Consider the following 24,025-nt stretch of genomic DNA (forward strand, 5'->3'; position numbering starts at 1 on the left):
CGACAAAGTTTTGTAAACTCCATTAAAGCACAAAGCTAAGCTACAACAGCTAGGAATGCCCTAAATAAGGATAACTGCTGGAAACACGCTTTTCATTATCTCTGGTATCAAACAGCAGCAGAGAGTTTTAGGGTATTTGAACATCAGTATTCCTGCACATATTTCTTGCATGTACTTGTACACGTGTACGCAAGTACGAGGGTTCTTCAAAACGTTTCCGCACTTTTTATTAACGCCAATAAATTCTAATACTCAGAATGGAATTTTGATCTCTTCAAATGTATTTTTTTTTACTAGTCTATACGCTGCACATGTTTATGTGCCTGGGTGTACAGGCACAATGAAAACAATGGGCTCCATATAGATCGGTAAAAAGAAACCTAAAAACATAAAGTATACCTAAAAACACTGAGGGCCAGATTCAGAGAAGAAGTACGCCCGAGTATCTGCTGATACTCCGGCGTACTTTCAAATTTGCCGCGTCGTATCTTAATTTGTGATTCACAAACAAGATACAACGGCATTTGGCTAAGATCCGACAGGTTTACGGCTTCGTACGCCTTCGGATCTTAGGCTGCAATACTTTGGCCGCCGCTGGGTGGAGTTTGTGTCGTTTTCCAGTGTCGGGTATGCAAATTAGCTTTTACGGCAATCCACGAAGGTACGCGCGTTCGTTACGTCGTCGCTCGTCGGTTTTTCCCGTCGGAAAGTTAAGAGTGCTATTAACATGGTGTAAGATTACTCCACCATGTTAAAGTATGGCGTCGAATTTGAATTTTTTTTTTTGGCGTAAGTACGTTACGCACGTCGCCAGTCACAAACATGTCGGGGCGCCGTAATTTCGTGCAAAGCACGGTGGGAAATTGCGAACGGAGCATGCGCAGAACGTCCGGCGCAGGAACGCGCCTAATTTAAATGGTACACGCCCCATTTGAATTGGGCGGGCTTGCGCCGGACGGGTTTAAGTTACACCGCCGTAAGTTGACACGCAAGTGCTTGGTGAATCAGGCACTTGCGCTAAAAACTTGCGGCGGTGTAACGTAAACGGGTTACGTTACGCCGCCGCATTTGTACCTGAATCTGGCCCTGAATTTTTAGGCAGCAGTGTGTAAGAGGCCTTAATGGAGTAAAAAACTTTTATGTAGGATAAAGCTTGATTTTCGAGAAACAGCAAAAAAACAATGATGATATTTAACGTTTAGTAACACAGAGAAACCAGATTTCACCTTTCATCAGTTTAGAGCAGCCAAAGAAAGGTAACAGTCAATTATTTGATATGGATTACCGCACTTTGCTCCTTGCAATGTCAAAAAATTTGTTTGGAGGGTGTTCGAACCCAGTGGTTCTCAACCTTAATCCTCAAGTACCCACAACAGGCCATGTTTGCAGGTTTTCCTTTATCTTGCACAGGTGCTTTAAATCAGAGTCAATGGTATTTTGGACAGCTATTTTATCTAAGAGAAATACACAAAACATGGCCTGTTGGGGGTACTTGAGGGCCAAGGTTGAGAGCCACGTTCTAACCTACATACGTCTACATTTATGATAATTCAGTTTACTGTTCAGCACAATACCATTAAATGAAAGTGTTCTATTTTGATTACACGGCGCAACTATTCATTTTGTCAGTTTGTGCAACTTCAGCCACTTGTAACCAGCTTCAGATCACAAAAGTTACCACACAGATTAAGGCAATCTGACACAGTTTTTCCCGACCAGCCGTCGTAGTTATACAGCGGCAGGTTGGCTCCCCTGGGTGAACCATTGTAGCTATACATCGGTTCACCTATTGATCACTAGGTGGCGCGTGCGCGAGGCCAGAGCCAATGACTGCCGGGCACCAGCAACCGCTCCACACACAGACAGAGTGGAGATCTGTCAATGTAAACAGACAGATCCGTCCTGTCAGGGGTGAGGAGAGCGATCTGTTGTTCATACTAAAGATCTCTCTCCTCACCCAAGCAGTCCCATCCCCCACAGTTAGAATCACAGTTAACCCTTTGATCGCTCCCTACTGTTAACCCCTTCCCTGCCAGTGCCATTTACAAAGTAATCATTGCATTTTTATAGCACTGATCGCTGTGAAAATGGCAATGGTTCCAAAAACGTGTCAAAAGTGTCCGATCTGTCATAATGTTGCAGTCCCGATAAAAATCGATGATCACCGCCATTACTAGTAAAAACAATAACAATAATAAAAATGCCATAAATCTTTCCCCTATTTTGTAGACGCTATAACTTTTGTGTAAACCAATCAATATACGCTTATTGTGATTTTAATCAAAAATATGTAGAAGAATACATATCGGCCTAAAATGAGGGAAAAATTCGCTTTTTTTTTAATGGGGCTATTTATTATAGCAAAAAGTACAAAATATATATTTTTTCAAAATTGTTGCTTTTTTTGTTTATAGCACAAAAAAACTAAAACCGCAAAGATGATCAAATACCACCAAAAGAAAAAAAATTTGCTTAGGTACAACATCGCACGACCGCGCAATTGTCATTGTAATTGAACAGCAAAATCTTCTGGGGCTGAAGTGGTTATTAAATATTATACTTGGTTTCCAAAGCTCTCCTTATTAAGAAAATGTGTGACCTTAATGTTGAAAATCCTAAGTGAACCAAGTGCTTTTTTCCTCCCTGTTCTCAAGGCTTGCAGTATGCGTAAAAAATGTAGTAGCAGTATTAACCACTCACCAGACAAGGAGTACTGCACTGTCAGTGCTGACATCAGTAAAGGTTCTTACAGATGAGAGAAAATAACTTGTGCTTGGAATTTGTAATTGTGTGTTCACACAAAAGCACATTGCAGTAACAATTGTCTTCACTTTTTGGGGAAGGAGGAAGGTTCCTGCTGTGTGCAGTTATATTTGCCTACACAGATTCCACTGCTTTGAAGTTCCTCCCTATCAATTCACCCAACCATGCTGGTCAATGCATCAGCAAACCTTCCATTGAAGTTATGAACTTCAGCAGAAAAGGTAAAGAGAGAGTGGAGGAAGAATTTAATGCTGCCAGAATTTTACAGCAAATATTCCCAGACAGGAGTATTTACACACGTAAGGTGCCCTGATCACCATGCAGGCAAAAATTAACACTCTGGTGGGGAGTTCTACTTTTTAAAGTTATTTTGGTCACAGATCCATTTCAAGAATGTCAGTGTTGTGCCAATAAACTTTGGATGCTACAGCTGCATAGTTTTTATCTTAGTCTAATTATCTAAACAGAAGTAAGTCTTATTCATGCTATTATAAATATTGACTGTGGCGAGAGAGATCATCCCCAATTTGAGGTAAGCCAAATAGACATCACATGGTGTGAGCTGTACAAGCCTCCTTATAAGACACAAAATTAACAATTTCAATGAAAACGAGAATTTTTTAATATTCAGTGCTGAATACAAAGTCATATCTTGGCATCATGAAATAAAAAAATAAATATTGTTAGTGTCCCTTTAATAATTTTTAAGCCATAGCCATCTTGCATATTACACTGACAACTTCTATGTGTTACAATACAGTTTGTCAATTTTGCTGTATCGACAATAAAAACAAAAATACATCCCATTAAACTACATTAGTATACTCCTACACTATGTATTTAGTGTTTTCTATAGGGGAAATGATCATGTATTTACAGAAATATAATAGTAAAAATGTCATTTACATCCAATATTTAAAAAAATACTTAACTACTTGCCGTCGCCGCACCGTCATAATACGTCCACAAGGTGGCTCTCCTAGGCGAGATCACGTATTATGACGTCCTACCTTTTAGCCGCCACTAGGGGGCGCACGCGCGCCGCCGGAGGCGCGCGCGCGCGCCCCCCGCTCGCCCCCGACTCCCGTGCGTGTGCCCGGCGGGCGCGATCGCCGCCGGGCACACGCGATCGCTCGGTACAGAGCGGGGAACGGGAGCTGTGTGTGTAAACACACAGCTCTCGTTCCTGTCAGCAGGGGAAATGCTTTTCTTCGGTTCATACAATGTATGAACCGAGGATCAGTGTTTCCCCTAGTGAGGCCACCCCCCCCCCCACAGTAAGAACACACCCAGGCATACTTAACCCCTTCCTCGCCCCCTAGTGTTAACCCCTTCACTGCCAGTGGCATTTTTATAGTAATCTAATGCATTTTTATAGCACTGATCGCTATAAAAATGCCAATGGTCCCAAAAATGTGTCAAAAATGTCCGAAGTGTCCGCCATAATGTCGCAATACCGAAAAAAAAATCGCTGATCGCCGCCATTACTAGTAAAAAAAATATTAATAAAAATGCCATAAAAATACCCCCTATTTTGTAAACGCTATAACTTTTGCGCAAACCAATCAATAAACGCTTATTGCGATTTTTTTTTACGAAAAATATGTAGAAGAATACGTATCGGCCTAAACTGAGGAAAAAAAATGTTTTTTTATATATTTTTGGGGGATATTTATTACAGCAAAAAGTAAAAAATATTCATTTTTTTCAAAATTGTCGTTCTATTTTTGTTTATAGCGCAAAAAATAAAAAACGCAGAGGTGATCAAATACCACCAAAAGAAAGCTCTATTTGTGGGAAAAAAAGGACGCCAATTTTGTTTGGTAGCCACGTCGCACGACCGCGCAATTGTCTGTTAAAGCGACGCAGTCCCGAATCGCAAAAAGTACTCTGGTCTTTGGGCAGCAATATGGTCCGGGGGGTAAGTGGTTAAACACCCATTACATTTTATATTCTGCATAATAAGAAATTATGAAGATTCAGTGCATACGCTAACAAATTTACTTTAAAATTATCCTATTTTTATACTTATAATATTCTAATATATACAAACACATTTTTATACAAAATTTGGTTTTGTACTGCAGACAGAAGAGGCCATAGCCTCAATCAATGGCATCAATAAGGAAAACAATAAAACAAACAGTCCCAGTAAATCCACTTTTACACTTTTGATTGAGCTCAAATAAAAAATAAAAAAAGGACTTGTTAAGCAAATTGATGATACTGTGCTCCTGTACAACTGCATGTGAATCGGCTTAAGCATGCCAATTTGAACATTTTTAAATCTATGAAATTATTATGTTGACTACCACTGGATTATAAAAAAAAAAACTAATCTTGTTTTACTGCAAAAGGTTGCCATGCAAACGCAATGATGGAACAGCACGCTAACCTTAATAAAAACTGAGCATGAAAAAATAGGCTGTTTTTTTTTTAAGTTCCAAATCTTTTTAAGCTACAGTACACCCATAAAAACTAAATTTTGAACAGGAATATTTACAGAATACTTATATCTTGATCGTCAACTCATACTAAAAAACATAGTTTAATGGCATCAAGTCAGGCAGAGGTTGGCATAGAGTGGTGCATGTACAGTGAAAATTTCCATCCCTTTTTTTACATAGAAGTGATTGGGCATGCTTGCATAACGATGTTCACTAGAAACTAAAAATTATAGCTTTTTCTTACACTAGGGATGACACCAAATCTATGAATTATTAAAGCACCTTTAATAAGCATCTATGCATGTCAGATAAGAATCTAGAAATAGGAAAAAAAAAAACAGGAGAGCATTAGATGTGCACAGCTACTCCGTTTCTCCTCTTAGTACAATCATGTTTCCCCTGTGCCACCTGCAGTGTTAACCCAAGTTTTGCTAACTCCAGCCCTCAAGTACCCCTAACAGGTTATGTCTGTTTTTCACTGGTCCAAGAATAGATAAAAAATTCATGCAAAATGGAAGAAGCCCATTAAAAATGTTTTTCTGTGTGATACCTAAACACAAGGTAAAGGGGATTCCAGTCTAACATGCTTAAAATGCCCGCCTTCCAGTCACCTGATTCCATGCGTTAGTGAGCGTTAGCTGTAGGGGAGAGGAACAAGTGCTCAACAACAGCTGGGAATTCCAAAATTAGTGATGTGACTCAGACTCCCATGGCTCAGCTGTTGATGCTCCCTCCTACCCCCTGCAACCTTTGCTCACCAGGGGAGATGAGTGGAGGGATCATGAGACCAGGCCAGAACTGACAAAACTTTGGCAAGTATACACATCTTTGTTTATTATACACCTTTACGGTTAAATGCATATTGAAAAGGGGTCATCACCATGTCATATATGTCAGTTGTTTGAGGGCACCTTTATACACATGGTTTGGGAAAGAGCAAACATCAGGCCACTTTGGTCTCAGTTGACGTAGTTTATGGCAGATCACTTTGGATTTTTAAACATCTGTAATCCCCTTCTGTGCCTCTTAGGGGCAATTGGTGATGAGAAAATTAGACATTCAGCAAAACTGTTTATCAGACTCCTCCGTTTCTATGAGTGAAAGCTAATTGCTAGAAGATGGATTTATACAGAGACTTTTACTCTTGCAATGTGGGAAAAACTAGTGAATGCAGACCTCACCCTTTATAAGATGACGTATGGGGATGCCCTAAAAAATGAACCAAATCTAGCTTCGGTGGGAGGACTCTCCAGCTATTGTGGAGTATCCCCAGGAAGGTTGAGCATCTGAGGAACTATGGGTTGAGGATGCTTTGTCCTGGAAGATTGTCCAAGTGTGGGTGGGGGAAAGGAAATGGGGTCGGGTGCTCCCTTGCAGATGGTGGGATGGATACAGGAAAACACACCAAAGGTTCTGTATGCAGGTTAGGCAGGATAAGTAGCAGGAGGAGGTGGGAAGATTTTTAAGCATAGATCGTGTTAGGCTGAAATTCCACTTTAAGGATCAGCTCTACTCTTCTTTAGTTCTTGTCAGGACAGAGGGGGATCAGCAATCTTGAAAAAAATGTCACTGGTTCTTTAGGCAGAACAGAGGTAAGTCACCACTAGCCACGGTCAATGCCGTTATACAAAAAAAAATCTATTTTTTTTAGAAATATGGATAAGCTAGATTAGTGTATTTGCAAATAAGGCAGTTTTCTAAATAAACTATTCTTAAGTTAGTATAGATTTCAAAATCTCAGCAACCAATCAAAATGAATTGGTAAGAAGACATCAGTAAACTGAAATCAGAGCTTGTTAGTTTGAAATCCAAATCTGGTTACTATAGATTTCTGCGCCATTGCTCCTTGCATTACCAAAATAAGTCCTTATTTAATCACCGCTAATACATCATTTTATTTAATTACCTTTTTGGTTTGCACTAGCAGTGATTTTGACTCTCTCCAGGTTACAGCTATACAGGGCTCATCGGAATGATAAAGTTGCTGTAAGATATTTCTAAAATACTCAAACTCCAAATAAAACTTAAGTTTTAAAGTAATTAAAACAAAATGTTGACTAACATTGACACTCTCCAACATTTGAACAGCTCTATATTTTACAACATATTGATTGGTATTTAACCCTAACAAATCCCTCCTACCTTAAATTACAGCAGAGATTATGGAATGCAAAAGTTTTTTTAAAATTTTGTTTAAAAGGCTAAACATGTAACTGTTAATTTTTTGGAGAATTTTTTTTTTTAATCTGAACCCCAGGCAAGGAAATAAACCATTTCCTTAATAAAGCCCTGCTTGCACTATGACTTTTTATAGAAACAAATTATGGAAGAACATTTTTTGGCAGGGCATTGCTGAGGCGACCACCACTATCCTTATGATGCAGGCCACCCATAATGTTAGCAGTAGTTGGGTTTTTCCTGTGTCAGTGTATAAATATTAAAACATTAAAGGATTATCATTACAGCCATGTGACTGGCATTTCCTTATGTAGGAACAGGCAAGTGTTCCACAATGTGGCAGCCTACAATATTTTAATTCCACTACAATTTACACTGAATTTCCACCCTATACAGTAGAATCAATCAGAGTTTTCACAATGCATCTGATGCTCATCAGTTCAAAAAAATCCAAGATGGTTTTCATTCAGCAGATTCTTTAAAATGAAGAGGAGAACATTTTAAAACAAATTATGTTGTAATGGGTACAGCATTAATGACTGGAAAATATGGGAATGGTTAGCTGAGCACTTATGGGGCCAAATTCTCAAAAGAGATACGCAGACTTAACTGCTGTTCAGCCTGCGTATCCCTGTGCCTAACTTTGGAAACGATTCTCAAAAGGCTTTTTCCAAAGTTAGGCAGAAAATCTGACATGTGTAAGACACTTACACGGTCAGATTTTAGGATGCAGTACCGCATCCGCCACTGGGGGCATTTCTCATTGAAATGCAGCTTTGCGTATGCAAATGAGGACTTAAGCAGATTTTCAAAGCATTTCAGCACTTTGATTTCTGCCTAAGTTCCGCATTTGCCGGCGCAAAACTAGGGCTGGTTTTATAATGTGGAAAGTTAGCCAAACCTTGTAAAGGCCCATTCCAGCGACGGCATTTGGTATGCATTCCTGAGGGAGAACTCAACGGCAATTTTTAAATTCAAAACCGGCATGGGTTCCCCCCCAGGAGCATACCAGGCCCTTAGGTCTGTTATGGGTTGTAAGGAGACCCCCCCACGCCGAAAAATTGACGTAGGGGGTCCCCCTACAATCCATACCAGACCCGTATCCAAAGCACGCTACCCGGCCGGCCAGGAATGGGAGTGGGGACGAGCGAGCGTCCCCCCCTCCTGAGCCGTGCCAGGCCGCATGCCCTCAACATGGGGGGGTTGGGTGCTCTGGGGCAGGGGGGCGCACTGCGGGCCCCCCCACCCCAGAGCACCCTGTCCCCATGTTGATGAGGACAGGACCTCTTCCCGACAACCCTTGCCATTGGTTGTCGGGGTATGCGGGCGGGGGCTTATCGGAATCTGGGAGTCCCCTTTAATAAGGGGGCCCCCAGATACCGGCCCCCCACCCTAAGTGAATGGATATGGGGTACATCGTACCCCTATCCATTCACCTGGAGGCAAAAAGTAAAATGTAGTAAACACACAACACAAGGCTTTTTAAAATAATTTATTATTCTGCTCCGGATGCCCCCCGTCTTCGTTATTAGCTCAATTAGCAGGGGGGGCTTCTTCTTCCGCTCTCCGGGGGTCTTCCACTCTCCGGGGGTCTTTCGCTCTCCGGGGGTCTTCTCCGCTCTCCGGGGGGGGCTTCTCCGGACTCCGGGGGGCTTCTTCCATCTTCTCCCCTCTTCCGCTGTTGACTCGGCGAACCCCGGTTCTTCTGCAGCTCTCCGGTGCCTTCTTCTTCAGCGCTGGCTGCCTGCTATCTTTGTGTGTTAGCTCGATTTCAAACAGGCAGCCGGCGCGGTCTTCTGTGACGTCATCTTCTCTTCTGTTCTTCTCCCCTCTTCCGATGTTGCCTCGTCGCATCTTGTCGCTGTAATGATGGAAGCGCGCCTTGCATCACATTTATATAGGCATCACCGTCCCATCATGCCCCGGCAGGTACCCACGTGGTGGGTGCACGTGGGTAGGCACCCACCACGTGGGTACCTGCCGGAGCATGATGGGACGGTGATGCCTATATAAATGTGATGCAAGGCGCGCTTCCATCATTACAGCGACAACAGGCGACGAGGCAACATCGGAAGAGGGGAGAAGACCAGAAGACCCTGACGTCACAGAAGACCGCGCCGGCTGCCTGTTTGAAATCGAGCTAACACACAAAGATAGCAGGCAGCCAGCGCTGAAGAAGAAGGCACCGGAGAGCTGCAGAAGAACCGGGGTTCGCCGAGTCAACAGCGGAAGAGGGGAGAAGATGGAAGAAGCCCCCCGGAGTCCGGAGAAGCCCCCCCCGGAGAGCGGAGAAGACCCCCGGAGAGCGGAAGACCCCCGGAGAGTGGAAGACCCCCGGAGAGCGGAAGAAGAAGCCCCCCCTGCTAATTGAGCTAATAACGAAGACAGGGGGGGCATCCGGAGCAGAATAATAAATTATTTTAAAAAGCCTTGTGTTGTGTGTTTACTACATTTTACTTTTTGCCTCCAGGTGAATGGATAGGGGTACGATGTACCCCATATCCATTCACTTAGGGTGGGGGGCCGGTATCTGGGGGCCCCCTTATTAAAGGGGACTCCCAGATTCCGATAAGCCCCCGCCCGCATACCCCGACAACCAATGGCAAGGGTTGTCGGGAAGAGGTCCTGTCCTCATCAACATGGGGACAGGGTGCTCTGGGGTGGGGGGGCCCGCAGTGCGCCCCCCTGCCCCAGAGCACCCAACCCCCCCATGTTGAGGGCATGCGGCCTGGCACGGCTCAGGAGGGGGGGGGACGCTCGCTCGTCCCCACTCCCATTCCTGGCCGGCCGGGTAGCGTGCTTTGGATACGGGTCTGGTATGGATTGTAGGGGGACCCCCTACGTCAATTTTTCGGCGTGGGGGGGTCTCCTTACAACCCATAACAGACCTAAGGGCCTGGTATGCTCCTGGGGGGGGAACCCATGCCGTTTTTTTCTTTGAAAGTTGGCATGGAGTTCTCCCTCTCAGGAATGCATGCTGAGCGACGCTGACATTTTTTTTTATAATTATTTGTTTTCCCGGCGCGTCTTTTTTTTTCACCCGTCGCAACTTTAGTGTCCCGTCGAAATTCTCAAAGCCGACCGGCGTTAATTACGTTCGCGCGCTGCACGTCGGGAAAATGACGTCACACGCATGCGCAGTACGGCCGGCGCGGGAGCGCGCCTCATTTAAATTTTAAACGCCCCCAGGAGAGTAGGACCGCCTTACGACGGCGGCACTTAAGTTACACAGCGTGTAATTTCTACCTAAGTGCTTTGACGATCAGGCACTTAGGTAGAAATTTTAAGTCAGTGTAACTTAACTGCTGAAATTTAAGTTACGCAGAGTTTTTGAGAATTTGGCCCATGGTTCCTTAACTGTTGAGCTTAAAATACAATTTCAGCCTCCACATTGGAGAGAGCTCAGTGGGTTGAGAAGAATGCCATTTGTATATGGTCTAATTGTGATATATATTATTTGTGTATAGACAAGTAATGTTTAATTACATTTAAAACTTAATAAAAAAAAAACAATTATGGGCAATCTTGATAATCAATGCCACAATATGGATATCTAGCATACAATTAATGCTTCACCAAAAAATAATAATAATAAAACTAATACATATGTAGGGTGAGCATTCAGGTATTGTTAAATGCATTGATGGCAGATCTTAAGACCAGAATATCCAAAATAGTTTCTGCACTAATCACTCGTTAAACAACATCATCATTTTTAAGGCACTTGGAGGTATCAAATAGAACACTGTATAGTTAAATTAGTAATTTTAGTGCCATTCCTTGCAGTGCAATGATAGGGGAACGTCAATTACTGCCGATTTGATAAATACTACTGCAAATATGCACAACTTTGCTGATCAGCAAATCCAAAAGCTAAAATTGGCTTTAGGTTTGTACATAGAAAGCGTTTTTTTACTTTTGTCTTAAAGCCTTATATCCGTCTGTTGGGCTTAGTGAGTTAATATTGTAAGTGCTAGTAAATATAACAAGTGGGAAAAAATTCCTGTAAACACATAAAAAAAAAATGTATTACAATTTTTCATCGCTGTAGGCAGGTTATTTCACAACTTATTTAAAAAAAAAATTACAATATAGCAGTTAGGCCGGCCATACAAGGCGCTAATTTCTTTCCTGCAACCATGGGTTGCAAGAAAGAAATTCACACGATTCACACATCAACACAGACAGTGCTGACAGGGGAAACACTCCTTCGGGGGAAGACCGTGATTATTGCTAGCAGCTATAGCAGCAACTAGCAATAATTGTAAATCTGGCAGGCTGATTGAATGTACCAAGTTGATCAACTTGGTACATTCAGCCTGCCCATTAATGGTTCGAACAGCGCATGGCTGGCCTTAGTATAGGTGAAGACACACCGTTATATGGAGCATACATTGCTTTTAAATATAGAAGACGTTATTGTTCTCAACTCCAGCTCAGAAATCATTACAGGTCTTCTCTCCCCACTCTCTGACAGTAAAAGGAGAAGCAGCAGACTGATGAACTTATTTCTCTGTCACTACTCTGCTCTTGCCTCCTATTGACATTCTCCTTGTATTGCAGTTCAAACTGACTGGCTCCTTGTGTTGCTTCACCTTCCCTTAGTCTAAGCTTAAAGCGGAGGTCCACCAAAACAATAGATATTAAAAGCCAGCAGCTACAAATACTGCAGCTTCTGACTTTTAATAAATGCACACTTACCTGTCCAGGATGCCCGCGATGTCGGCAGCCGAATCCAATCAATAGCTTGGCTCTCGGGTAGCCCTGCCGCCATCCTCAGTGAGGGAATCAGAAAGCGAAGCGTTGCACTGTCTCCTGGGACCTGTGTGTTTCTCAGAAGACAGCGGGGCGGGAGTCGTGTCTATGCACGGAAATGGGTGCAAATACCTGTATTATACAGGTATCTGCAGCCCCTCCCCCCCTGAAAGGTGCCAAATGTTACATCGGAGGGGGGAGGGTTCCGAAAAGAGATCAATTTCTGGTAATTACACTGTTTGCATTAAAAAAATGCATTTAGAGAGGTGTTAAATACAGATTAATGTATGTCTTTTACATCAGTCCGAAGTTCAGCTTTAAAATCTTGAAACACAACATTAGAAAGGCTCTAAAAAGTTGTTACATGCAGATGGATCTTTTGTCATGCATTGGATTTAATAATATTGTAATCTTTATTCATTCTTGATTGGAGTTTTTAATACTGTACACCATATTCATTTTCAAATCTAGATCTAAATTGCAAGATGCAATAATGACAGCTAGTAAAATTCCTAAGGGTTTTACTTTAAATGAAAAGAAAACTGCAGTTTTAAGCTATTTTGTGAGCAAACACAGACAAGTCCTTGTAAATTTCTCAATCACTCTACAAGCAATTGCATGGTGCTGGTTTTGAAATTGTGTAAATTATTTTAGTGCTTAATTTACTGGAGCATTAGTATATAGCAAAAGATACAGTAGACTACATGTCTAGTGAGGAGAAATCTAGTGACATAACGTGATCTAAAATATCTTTAGAGGCTCTAACTACAGACACTTTGTAATTAAGATTAATAGCCACTTTTCATCATCATTTAATCTTTCCCCGGTCTTAAAAAAATAAAAAATACTGTAGCTCTATACAAATGGTATGTATACGTGACATGGATATTGTGATTTTAATGAATTGATATCAAGAAAGAGTTAGAGGTGCTATTGTACTTGCTTGGCATTAATGTCTCCTCTCATTTCTTTCTATTGTACAGGAAAGTTTGCCATGGTCTGTTTCTCAGTGTGTGTTGCCATCTTGTGGACACTCCAGTAATGTAACAGATTTCATTTAAGCACAGTTACCTTACAGCACTAATGAAACAAAATAAGTGTTTTAAACACAGTGGATAACATATTTCACCCAGTCAAAATGAAAATGTAAAAATTGAATTATTATTTAGAGTTATCCACTCAACATTTTCTAGTCCATAGTTTCATCAATGAGTATAGAAGTCTGCAAATCTTGCACACATACCAGATAGTTACAACAACTCTTATGATATCGCATTTCTCCACTTTGCCTTTTTGGACTTGGTTATTAAAATAATGAAAGGAAATGGTTTTCATTATCCTATAATTAAGCATTAAGACAGTTTTAGATTTTTTTTTCCTCTGACAGTTTAGGAAAGAGGCCGCAAAATGAAATACTTACACAGAATATAGAAAAAAATATATGCTGCATATAATAACATTTCTTCTGCTACCTAAATAAATAATACATTTGATCAGCTTGACTGTATATACCACTCAAGCATGGAACTGACATGATTAAGAGTAGTTGAAGTTCATAGAATGTTGCAGTACAACTAGCTACCAGATGGCAACATTACTTCAAATTCTTTCCCATTTGTAATAATCCCATTGTTGGAGCAATGGTTACTGGGCACATCCACTGAAGCTGCCAGGGAGGAGGTTTGGTTGGGTACTTTGGTTGGTGGAACAGGAGATGCTGGGGACTGGGTTAGACCTGGCTTTTTGGGAGGAATAGGTGGAGGGTTTCCCCTTTCCACTCTGGAAAAGGTAGGCGACTTTATCCCTGGAGATACCGGACTGAGAGGACCAGACACTTTTAGAGGGTTTGGAGAGTGGCTACCATCATTCTTCGGATTGGAGGCATTGGCAAGGGTTCTGTAATCTGTGCCAAATGGTGAGCTGTTGGGAGGTACAGGTTTGCTGGAGGTTTGCTGGCTGGTGAAACGAGACAACACCTGGGTGACGGTATTGCGGGCAAGTTGCTTGGCAGCAGAATTATCCGCCAACGTTGGGGACAAATCTCTAGAAGGAGGACTCTGCAGTCCAGAAACATGCTGCTCTTGCTCAGATTGAGACTGAAACTTGTGGCGAGCAGCATGAAATCGCTGATTGATTCCTACTTGATATGATGACTGATAGCCAGGACTACTAGAGCCTCCAATAAGACGCCTTGAGAGAACAGGTGAAGAGCAAGGGGAAGATGTTAAGGAGGAGGCTGCTGTACTGCTAGGGGAAGAGGAAGCTCCGCTAGAAGGAGCATGTCCTAACATATGTAAGGGAGATTCTACTCTGACAGGTGAACTTCCATTTTCAGACAAATTATCATGACTTGCCACTTTCTCTTTCAGGCTATCCCCTACATTCAACTTTAAACTATGTTCACTGTTTTGGCCAGTTGTGTTAGAATGTCCATTTAATTTTGAATATGGCTGAGGAATTTTACTAGGTGTTGACAGAGAAATATGGGCTTTTGCTGGACCATCAGTAACACTTTTTTCATGTGCTACACTCCCTGTCTGGCAGGATACTGATGTGAGCTGTAGCTTTTCTGTTGATACACCAATAGACATTGACTCAGTATCCTGGGAAACAGATTCTATGACTTCACCATCAGCCTTCAGGTTTTTTAAGGTTTTCTTTAACGACTCAAGCTCTTCTTTCAGGGCTTTGGTCCGATTTTCTTCTCGATTCAGCTTGGCTTTAAACTGTTCCCTTTCAATGTCAAACTCTGAAAGCTGTTTTTCCACCTGAGCTTCCATCTGTAAGCTACGCTTCTTTTCTTGGGCTAGTTCTTCTTCAAGCTGAGTAACCTTGCACCTCACTTTTTCCAGTTTCAAGTTAACATCTTCAACCCTCTGTCCTTCTTCCACTGCTCTGTTGTTGGCCTTTGTACATTCTTTCATTAAAACCGTAGACAGTTTCTTGTGTCGAGCTTTCTCCTCTTCTAACTGAGCAGAAAGTCTCTTCTGTTCTTTCTCAAGTTTTTTAACTTGTGATTTTTCAAATTCCAGCTGTAAATCATAAGAGCAACAAAAAATTGTTTAGTTTATAAACTCTGTGTTCCTGAAAAAGAACAAAAAAAAACACAACTTGTAGCATTAAAATTAAGAAAAGAATGAAGATCTCTCAACCAGTGACTTATGGACTTTAAAGTTACTATGATACTTTGAACTTGGAAGCTATACAATTTTCTTGTTGTATCCCTTTGTTGGGGTTGTTCCTGTTTTGCCATATATAATGTTACCATATCATAAATTACCTAATCTGTCTGTTCAAATTATTTTTTAAATAAAACCCTTTGTTAAAGATAATTGAGAAAAGAATATTAAAACAAATTCTTTTTATTTTATAGATGAGATAAGATGAGATGAGATAAGATGAGAAAAAATGTTCTAATTTTTTAATGCTCAGTTTTCACGTCGAGAAAAATGCTCTGGAGCCTACACACAATCGTTTTTAATGACCAATTAAAAAAAATTAATTTTTCTCGTCATGAAAAACGGTTGTGTGTATGCGGTATTAGACTGCTACTCACTCTGCCTACTAGATCTAAACATGAAAGACAGACCAAGATTGATAGTTTGGGAAGAGAGACATTGTTGACAGTATATACTGCATGAGCAAGACCAGATTACTATGTGTTTTCAAATGTACAGAGAAGGCAAGTTTAGCATTCTTAAAGTCAAATTTTGTATTGAAAAAAGGTGTGTTTATCCCACTACATAAATAATGAAGGTATGGGGAGTATCTGACAGAAAACACAGCAATGGGAACCCTGAGGTCTGCATGCCTATTTTTATCCAGGCATTTAGTGACCCCAATATGAGTGAGGGTTCTTGTAAGCCCTATTTGGCCCACATACAAAATTATGTGACCTCCACACCTTCACCTGCAAAACTGACTGGATACTGAACTGTGCTGGTATGTTAAAAACAATACTGTAATATTTATTATACATATAATTGTTAAAAAAAATTACATATAACTAAATCATTTTTGATACAGAAATATACGATTAGAGATGCAGCACACTTCAATATGAACTAATGTAAGGTGTTTTAGCAGAAAAGAACACACAGATGCCAACCATTTGTGTATTGTAATGTTGTGCGTCAAAAGCTAATTTTTTCAATGCAACACAAAGCATAGTCTCTTAAGTGGAGTTCCACCCAAAAGTGGCATATCATTTTTTTTTGGGGGGGGGGGGGGGGAGTGGATGACTAGTTTTGAGTGGGACTTCCTGTCCCACTTCCTACTACGGGCCGCTTAGGCGGCCCCTCCAAGTTGCCAATCTTCTGGGACACGTCACAGGTCCCAGAAGATTGCTTGTCCACTCGGAGTGCAGTGCAACTCGCGCAATGCGTACGTGGCCGTGAAGCCGCAAGCTGTCAGAGCCGGGTGCCCACAATTATATTAAAGAGAGAGAGGAGGGGGAGAGGAGCGGGGCTCTGTGCAGCCGCATCGCTGGACCGTGGGACATGTGAGTGTCTGTTTATTAAAAGCCAGAAGCTACACTTTTTGTATCTGCTGACTTTTAATAAACGAAAAAAAAAAAAGCCTGGAACTCCGCTTTAATGAGCTCTCAAAACATAAAACCTAAGAGCAGATGCAACCTGACATAAAGCAAGTCACTAAAATTTTACAAAGGTACTCTCACCTGCTGAGCCAGCCTCTCCCGCTCTTTCTCTAGCATGTATGTGACATCATCACCATCAGCAGCATCTTGAGCATGTCGTCTCCTTTCTTCCTCCAGGTCCAGGATGACCTATACAACACAAGATAGATGGTATAGGAATGTGTGTAGCTCACTAAGTTAGATAAGTAAATCATCAATTTATGTAATGTATAGATGAGGTTCCCAATTCTCCCACCCACCATGGATACATAAATCTTCATGGCCAGAACTGTTAATGTTTTTCAGTTTTCTTTGAACACACAAAAAAAATACACATACACAACATTTTTGTTTTTGTACTTTTGTAAATCATTTTGTTGGTCTCCGCCGAGCTGTCCACCACAGCTCACGGTTAGAGATGCCCTCTAATGGCTTGCGGTGCCCGACCACCATACCATCAATATACGAACCTCAGTATGTAAGCATGCACCTGGTGTGGGGTCTTCCTTACCCTACCCTTGTCCATGTCTTTACATATACTTGATTATTTATATATAATAATAATTTCATTTTATATACATTACGTGTTTTCTCCTGACAAATGGCGCAAAATCCAGGAAATGCCTAGAGCTACCGGATGCTGTGTTTCTATTAATACTTACAAGTTATTATGCAATATCCACCTCCACAGGTCCAATGAGGCCATAGGTCCTGCAGGCATTTCTTCATATTTATGGTTTTATATAATCTTGTTTTTGGTGAACTATGGAATTTTATTGTGGTTATATCATGAGATACTATTGCCATTACCATGTTTATTGTTATTACCATGCTCCTCATGTACCATTGAGATCAGCATTATATGTATGTTTGAACTGTAATATTCAATAAATTTCCCTTATATTCACTCATTTACTCTTTCGCTACCACGTGCTTCATGTAAAGTCCCACCCTCCTCGCTCTCCCCCTCTTGACCCAACAGGGATAGAAATACATGACATTACCAGGCCATGATTTCATTTAAAGTCCCCAGGGATGGAAAGTCCCCCAAAAAAACTTCCACTTTATCAAATATGTTTAAGTCTGAAGGGCTGTCTTACAAAGTGAGTTTTCAGAGGCTGGGTCAACCCAACAGTTATACCATGGCTCAGGACCTGGAGACTACGCTCTGCAGCAAACTGACACATAACTCACCATATGGAAAATTACATAATATAGAGCTCAGTACTTGAACATTATCTACCATAGGTTCACTTACAAGTAAGGCCCCATACACACGGGAGGATTTAAACGCGGATACGGTCCAGCGGACCGTTTCCACGGATAAATCCTCTCGAGGATTTCCGCGGATTTCTATGCGATGGCGTGTACACACCATCGCATTGAAATCCGCGCCAAAATCCTCTGGCGATGACGTGTCGCGCCGTCGCCGCGATTATGACGCAGCGACGTGCGCGACGCTGTCATATAAGGAATTCCACGCATGCGTCGAATCATTACGACGCATGCGGGGGATCCCTTCGGACGGATGGATCCGGTGAGTCTATACAGACCAGCGGATCCATCCGTTGGGATGGATTCCAGCAGATGGATTTGTTTGGCATGTCAGCAAATATTCGATCTGCTGGAATCCATCCCAGGGGAGAAATATCCGCGGAAACAGATCCGCTGGAGTGTACACCATAGGATCTATCCGCTGAAACCCATTTGCTGGGATTTTTCAGCGGATGGATTCTATCGTGTGTACGGGGCCCTAGGCCCCATACACACCATAGAATCTATCCGCAGATAAATCCCATCAAATGGGTTTCTGCGGATAGATTCTATGGTGTGTACACTCCGTCGGATATTTATCCGCGGATAAATCTCCCCTGGGATGGATTTCCAGCAGATGGATATTTGCTGACATGCTCAACAAATCCATCTGCTGGAATCCATTCCAACGGATGGATCCGCTCGTCTGTACAGACTTACCGGATCCATCCGTCCAAAGGGATTCCCCGCACGCGTCGTAATGATTTGACGCATGCGTGGAATTCCTTATATGACAGCGTCGCGCCCGTCGCCGCGTCATAATAGCGGCGACGGCGCGACACGTCATCGGCAGAGGATTTCAGCACTGATTTCAATGCGATGGTGTGTACACGCCATCGCATAGAAATCTTCTGAAATCCGCGAGAGGATTTATCCGCGGATACGGTCCGCTGGACCGTATCTGCGGATAAATCCTCTCGTGTGTATGGGGCCTTAGTGTTTCAGAGACTGAGTTGCACAAGAGAATGTGCCACGGCTTTGTATCTGGAGAGCGATCTATGGCTAACCAACACAGTACCCTAAGGTCTGGAAAGTGCCACTGCCTGAGAGTCACATCCAGTATCTCACAAAAGTGAGTACACCCCTCACATTTTTGTAAATATTTTATTATATTTTTTCATGTGACAACACTGAAGAAATAACACTTTGCTACAATGTAAAGTAGTGGGTGTACAGCTTTTATAACAGTGGAAATGTGCTGTCCTCTCAAAATAATTCACACAGCCATTAATGTCTAAACCACTGGTAACAAAATTGGTCCCAAAGTGTCAATATTTTGTGTGGCCACCCTTATTTTCCAGCACTGCCTCAACCCTTTTGGGGATGGAGTTTACCAGAGCTTCACATGTTGCCGCCGGAGTCCTGTTCCACTCCTCAATGATGACATCACGGAGATGGTGGATGTTAAGAGACTTTGCGCTCATCCACCTCCCACTTGATAATTCCCCACAGATGCTCAATAGGGTTTAGGTCTGGAGACATGCTTGGTCTGTCCATCACCTTTACCCGCAGCTTCCTTAGCAAGGCAGTGGTCACCTGTGTTGCAGCCCAGTCTCGGAAGGGAGTGGATCATGCTCTGCTTCTTTATGTCACAGTAAATGTTGGCATTTATGGTTTCCTCAATGAACTGTAGCTTCCTAGTGTCGGCTAGCACTCATGCAGCCCCAGACCATGACACTCCCACCACCATGCTTGACTGAAGGCAAGACACACTTGTCTTTGTACTCCTCACCTGGTTGCCACCACACACACTTGACACCATTTGAACCGAATAAGTTTATCTTGATCTTATTAGACCACAGGACATGATTCCAGTAAACAATGTCCTTCAGCAAACTGTTTGCAGGCTTTCTTGTGCATCATCTTTAGAAGAGGCTTCCTTCTGGGATGACAGTCATGCAGACCACTTTGATGCCGTGTGCGGCGTATGGTCTGAGCACTGACAGGCTGACACCCCACTACTTCAACCAAAAGACAACCTCTGAATATGACCATTTTTTCAGATCCTGAGAGAGTTCTTTGCCACGATGAGAGTAATAACACCAAATTTAACACACCTGCTTCCCATTCACTCCTGAAACCTTGTAACACTAATGAGTCATGTGACGATGGGGAGGGAAAATGGCTAATTGGGCCCAATTTGAAAATGTTCACTTAGAGATGTACTCATTGTTGCCAGTGGTTTAGACATTATTGGCTTATTGGTGTGTTGAGATATTTTGAGGGGACAGAAAATTTACACTGTTCTAAAAGCTGTATACTCACTACTTTACATTGTAGCAAAGTGTAATTTCTTCAGTGTTGTCACATGAAAAGATATAATAAAATATTTAAAAAAATGTGAGGGGTGTATTCCCTTTTCTGAGAAACTGTAGAAGGCTAGCCCCGCAATCGTCCAATCCTGAAGTGTCTAGGTACAGCCTCCAAAGCTACTGTTAAGGATATGCCAATCAAGCTAGCTGCACTGAAGAAATCAGTAATACCCACATGGTAACAAATACAGTATCTTGACTGAAGAGGAAAGAAAATGTCCAAAAAAGTTGTTAAAAAAATTGGGTTTTTCCACAGCAGAGCTGGTAAAAAGGTGTCTGACCTCTTAGAACACTAGCAAAAAAACAGAAGCAAAATGGCTGGGGGTGGTATACGGGGGAATGGCTTAAAGAGTAATTCCATTAATGGATATTTTTTACATAGTTACATTAGTCCAAGCTGGACCAATGCAACTATGCATATACCATACCTGGTTGATGCACCTGGAAGATGGAAATCACTTGAGTAGACACTGCTACTCTCCAGTGATCTCCACTTGCTTTTGGTCCCATGCTGAGTGGCGGCCCTTCTGTATTTTGAACACAGGAGGTTGACAGCTTGACACAGGTGCCATTTAGAGAATGCTTTGCATCTTCTGAATGATTGAAAAGTGTTCTCTGTTTGGAAGAGTTGTTAGAATATTTCACACTTGTGTGCGGTGTGGTGGTGATCACACTTTCCACCTCATCTAAACAGAGAACGCTTTGCATTCATTGAAAGATGCAAAGTATTCTCTGAATTAAACTTGTGCTGAGAGGCCGACCGACTGTGTTCACAGTTCAGCAGGGCAGCTGTTTGGCAAGGATGCAAGTGGAGATTACTGGAGTAGTACTGTAGTCTACTTTAGTGATTTCCAGCTTTCAGGGGCATCGACCAAATATGGTATATGCATAGTTGATTTGATCCAAACTGGACCAATGTAACTATGTATAAAATATCCATACCTGGAATTTCTCTTCAACTGTTTTGGTCTGCCAATGTCCAAACCTCTTATAAGCAGCAGTATAACCCACATATCAGACTGTTCTGCAATCCATAAACAAACAAAAAAAAAAGTTTGCCAGTATAACTCCTTTCATACTCATCATGCTTCAGTTTCATGCAAAATTAGCAGGAGTGATCATCAGGCCTCAGACACACGACCGTTTTCATCGACAAAATCCATCACTTGGTGGCAGAGCTTTTTTTGCCGAGGAAAACGGTTGTGTGTATGTTTTTCGTCGAGAAAACTGTCGTGGATCTCAACGAGAAAAAAAGAGAACAAAAGAGAAAAAAAGAGAACAAAAACAAGTTCTCTTTTTTCTCATCGGGAGTCTCAATTTCCTTGTCGTGTTTCTCGTTGGGCCTGTTTACGACGAGAAACACAATCGTATGTATGCTTAGAAACCCGCGCACGCTCAGAATAAAGTATGAGACGGGAGCGCACCTTCGGTAAACTTAGCATTCGTAATGGAGATAGCACATTTGTCACACTGTAACAGACTGAAAAGCGCAAATCGTCTCTCACCAAACTTTTACTTAACACGCAGAACATGAGATTAGCAAAAGCAGCCCCAAGGGTGGTGCCAATGGATAGAACTTCCCCTTTATAGTAACGCTGTACGTGTTGTACGTCACCGCGTTTGAGAACGACAAGATTTTGTCTTGACACTGTGTACGCAAAGAAAGCTTGTCAAGATTCTCGACAAGCCTGACAAGGAACTCGTCAAGGAAAAGGATGTTTCTTTTACGACGAGTTTCTCTGTCGTCTGTACGAGGCCTAAGGCAGAGCAGAAGGAGCTAGGTCCCTTAATGAACTCCTAGAATTTTTAAGGCGAAAATTCCTGTTTTCTTTATCAATCTATCTATAAGAGACACAAAGTCAGAAGGAATTCTGGAGACCTATGGGATGGTCAGCGGAAACAAAAAAAAAACTGGACTGCTTGTAACCCCAAAAATCTGTCAGAAGGACTTTATTGGGAAGCCTGCATAAACTGAGGCCTAAACATCCACCTGGTGAAATGACAAAAAGGGAGTCCATCCATACACAAATCTCCAGAGCAGGACAGAGAAATAAAATTATGATATCCTGGTTATGATGAAATGGAGAATAGAGGTCACATGACAACCTTGTCTCTGAAGCAAAAAAGGGTTCTTTGCAATACATTTTAATGCGATGGAGTGTACTCACCATCGCATTGAAATCCGCGCCGAAATCCTCTGGCGATGACGTGTCGCGCCGTCGCCGCCATTATGACGCGGCGACGTGCGCGACGCTGTCATATAAGGAATTCCACGCATGCGTTGAATCATTGCGACGCATGCGGGGGATCCCTTCGGACGGATGGATTCGGTGAGTCTGTACAGACCAGCGGATCCATCCGTTGGGATGGATTCCAGCAGATGGATTTGTTCTGCATGTCAGCGAATATCCGATCTGCTGGAATCCATCCCAGGGGAGATATATCCACGGATAAAGATCCGCTGGCGTGTACACACCATAGGATCGATCCGCTGAAACCCATTTGCTGGGATTTATCTGCGGATGGATTCTATGGTGTGTATGGGGCCTCAGACAAAGTATTTTATCAAAGAATAATGCCTCGTACACACCATCACTTTATGTGATGAAAAAAAACGTCAATTTAAATGACCGTGTGTGGGGGAAAACGTAATTTTATGTCTTGTGAAAAACGACAAAAATAAATTGAAGCATGCTTCACAAAAATTGACCGTGTGTAGCAAAAAACGATGTTTAAAACGACGTTTTTAAACCCGCGCATGCCCAGAAGCTAGTTATGAAGCGAGCTTCAATGGAAAAAAGTGGTGAACGTAACCTCGCTTTGCTAGAGCATTGTGAAAAAACTATGGTGTGTAGGCAACTTCGTCTTTGAAAATTGAAGTTTCAAAAACATAGTTTTTTACTTCACAGAAAATGTTTTTTTTGTTTCATCACATAAAGTGATGGTGTGTACGCGGCATGAGGTGCAAGAGGTCTTTGAACAAAAATAGCTAGAGAAATGACGACCCTTGATAGTTGCAGAAAATCTATATTGATCAGCTTAAGGCAGCTACCCCTGCTCAAAAGATCGACAGGTGCTGTTTCAAGCAATTTGAAACTTGCTCCACAATCATAATCATCCAACAAATAAAAACTATTTGCATAGACATTACATACAAACTTAAACATATTAAACAGACAAAAAACAAACAATTTTGTCTGATACAGCTTTGGTATAGTCAACAAGGTGTTAAACAAAGGTATATTTATTTTAAGATTTATGAAGTACAGAGGCTGTTCCACCAGCATCTCTGCCCTCTAACACATTTACTTGTTTACTCTAACTTACTTGTAGAGGGCCAATCACTGATCCAGACAAGATTGAAGAAAAATCAGGATGCTTTCCACAAAGTATTTTCTAGGATGGTATTTCCATGCTTTGCATCATGAGAAGTACAGAACGCTTTTCAAGTGCAAAGTTAAGACATTGTGAAAAGTGGAATTCCCAGCTTTCAGGAGCATAGGAAAAACAACTCCTATGCCTTAGGACCTGGACTTTAACAGCCATACCATTAAAGCCAAAGACCGTAAAGAAGGATGGGGCAGGACCTATAAAGTGCTCTGTAGCCAATACAGGCCACT

General features: G+C 42.0%; 1 protein-coding gene across 2 annotated transcripts in view; it reads right to left on the bottom strand.

The window, feature by feature from the left end:
- Positions 1-13,025: 13,025 nt before the first annotated feature.
- Positions 13,026-24,025, bottom strand: part of CTTNBP2NL (CTTNBP2 N-terminal like) — a 134,004-nt gene continuing 123,004 nt past the window's right edge. For both annotated transcript variants that reach the window (XM_040337490.1, XM_040337489.1), the window contains exons 4-5: positions 16,822-16,929; positions 13,026-15,175 (exon numbers count right to left, since the gene is read on the bottom strand). In XM_040337490.1, the coding sequence (XP_040193424.1) occupies positions 13,718-15,175; positions 16,822-16,929 (1,566 nt within the window). In that variant the 3' untranslated portion in view covers positions 13,026-13,717. The remainder of the gene's footprint in view (positions 15,176-16,821; positions 16,930-24,025) is intronic.

This window comes from Rana temporaria, chromosome 2, assembly GCF_905171775.1.
Source record: "Rana temporaria chromosome 2, aRanTem1.1, whole genome shotgun sequence".
NCBI lineage: Eukaryota > Metazoa > Chordata > Amphibia > Anura > Ranidae > Rana > Rana temporaria.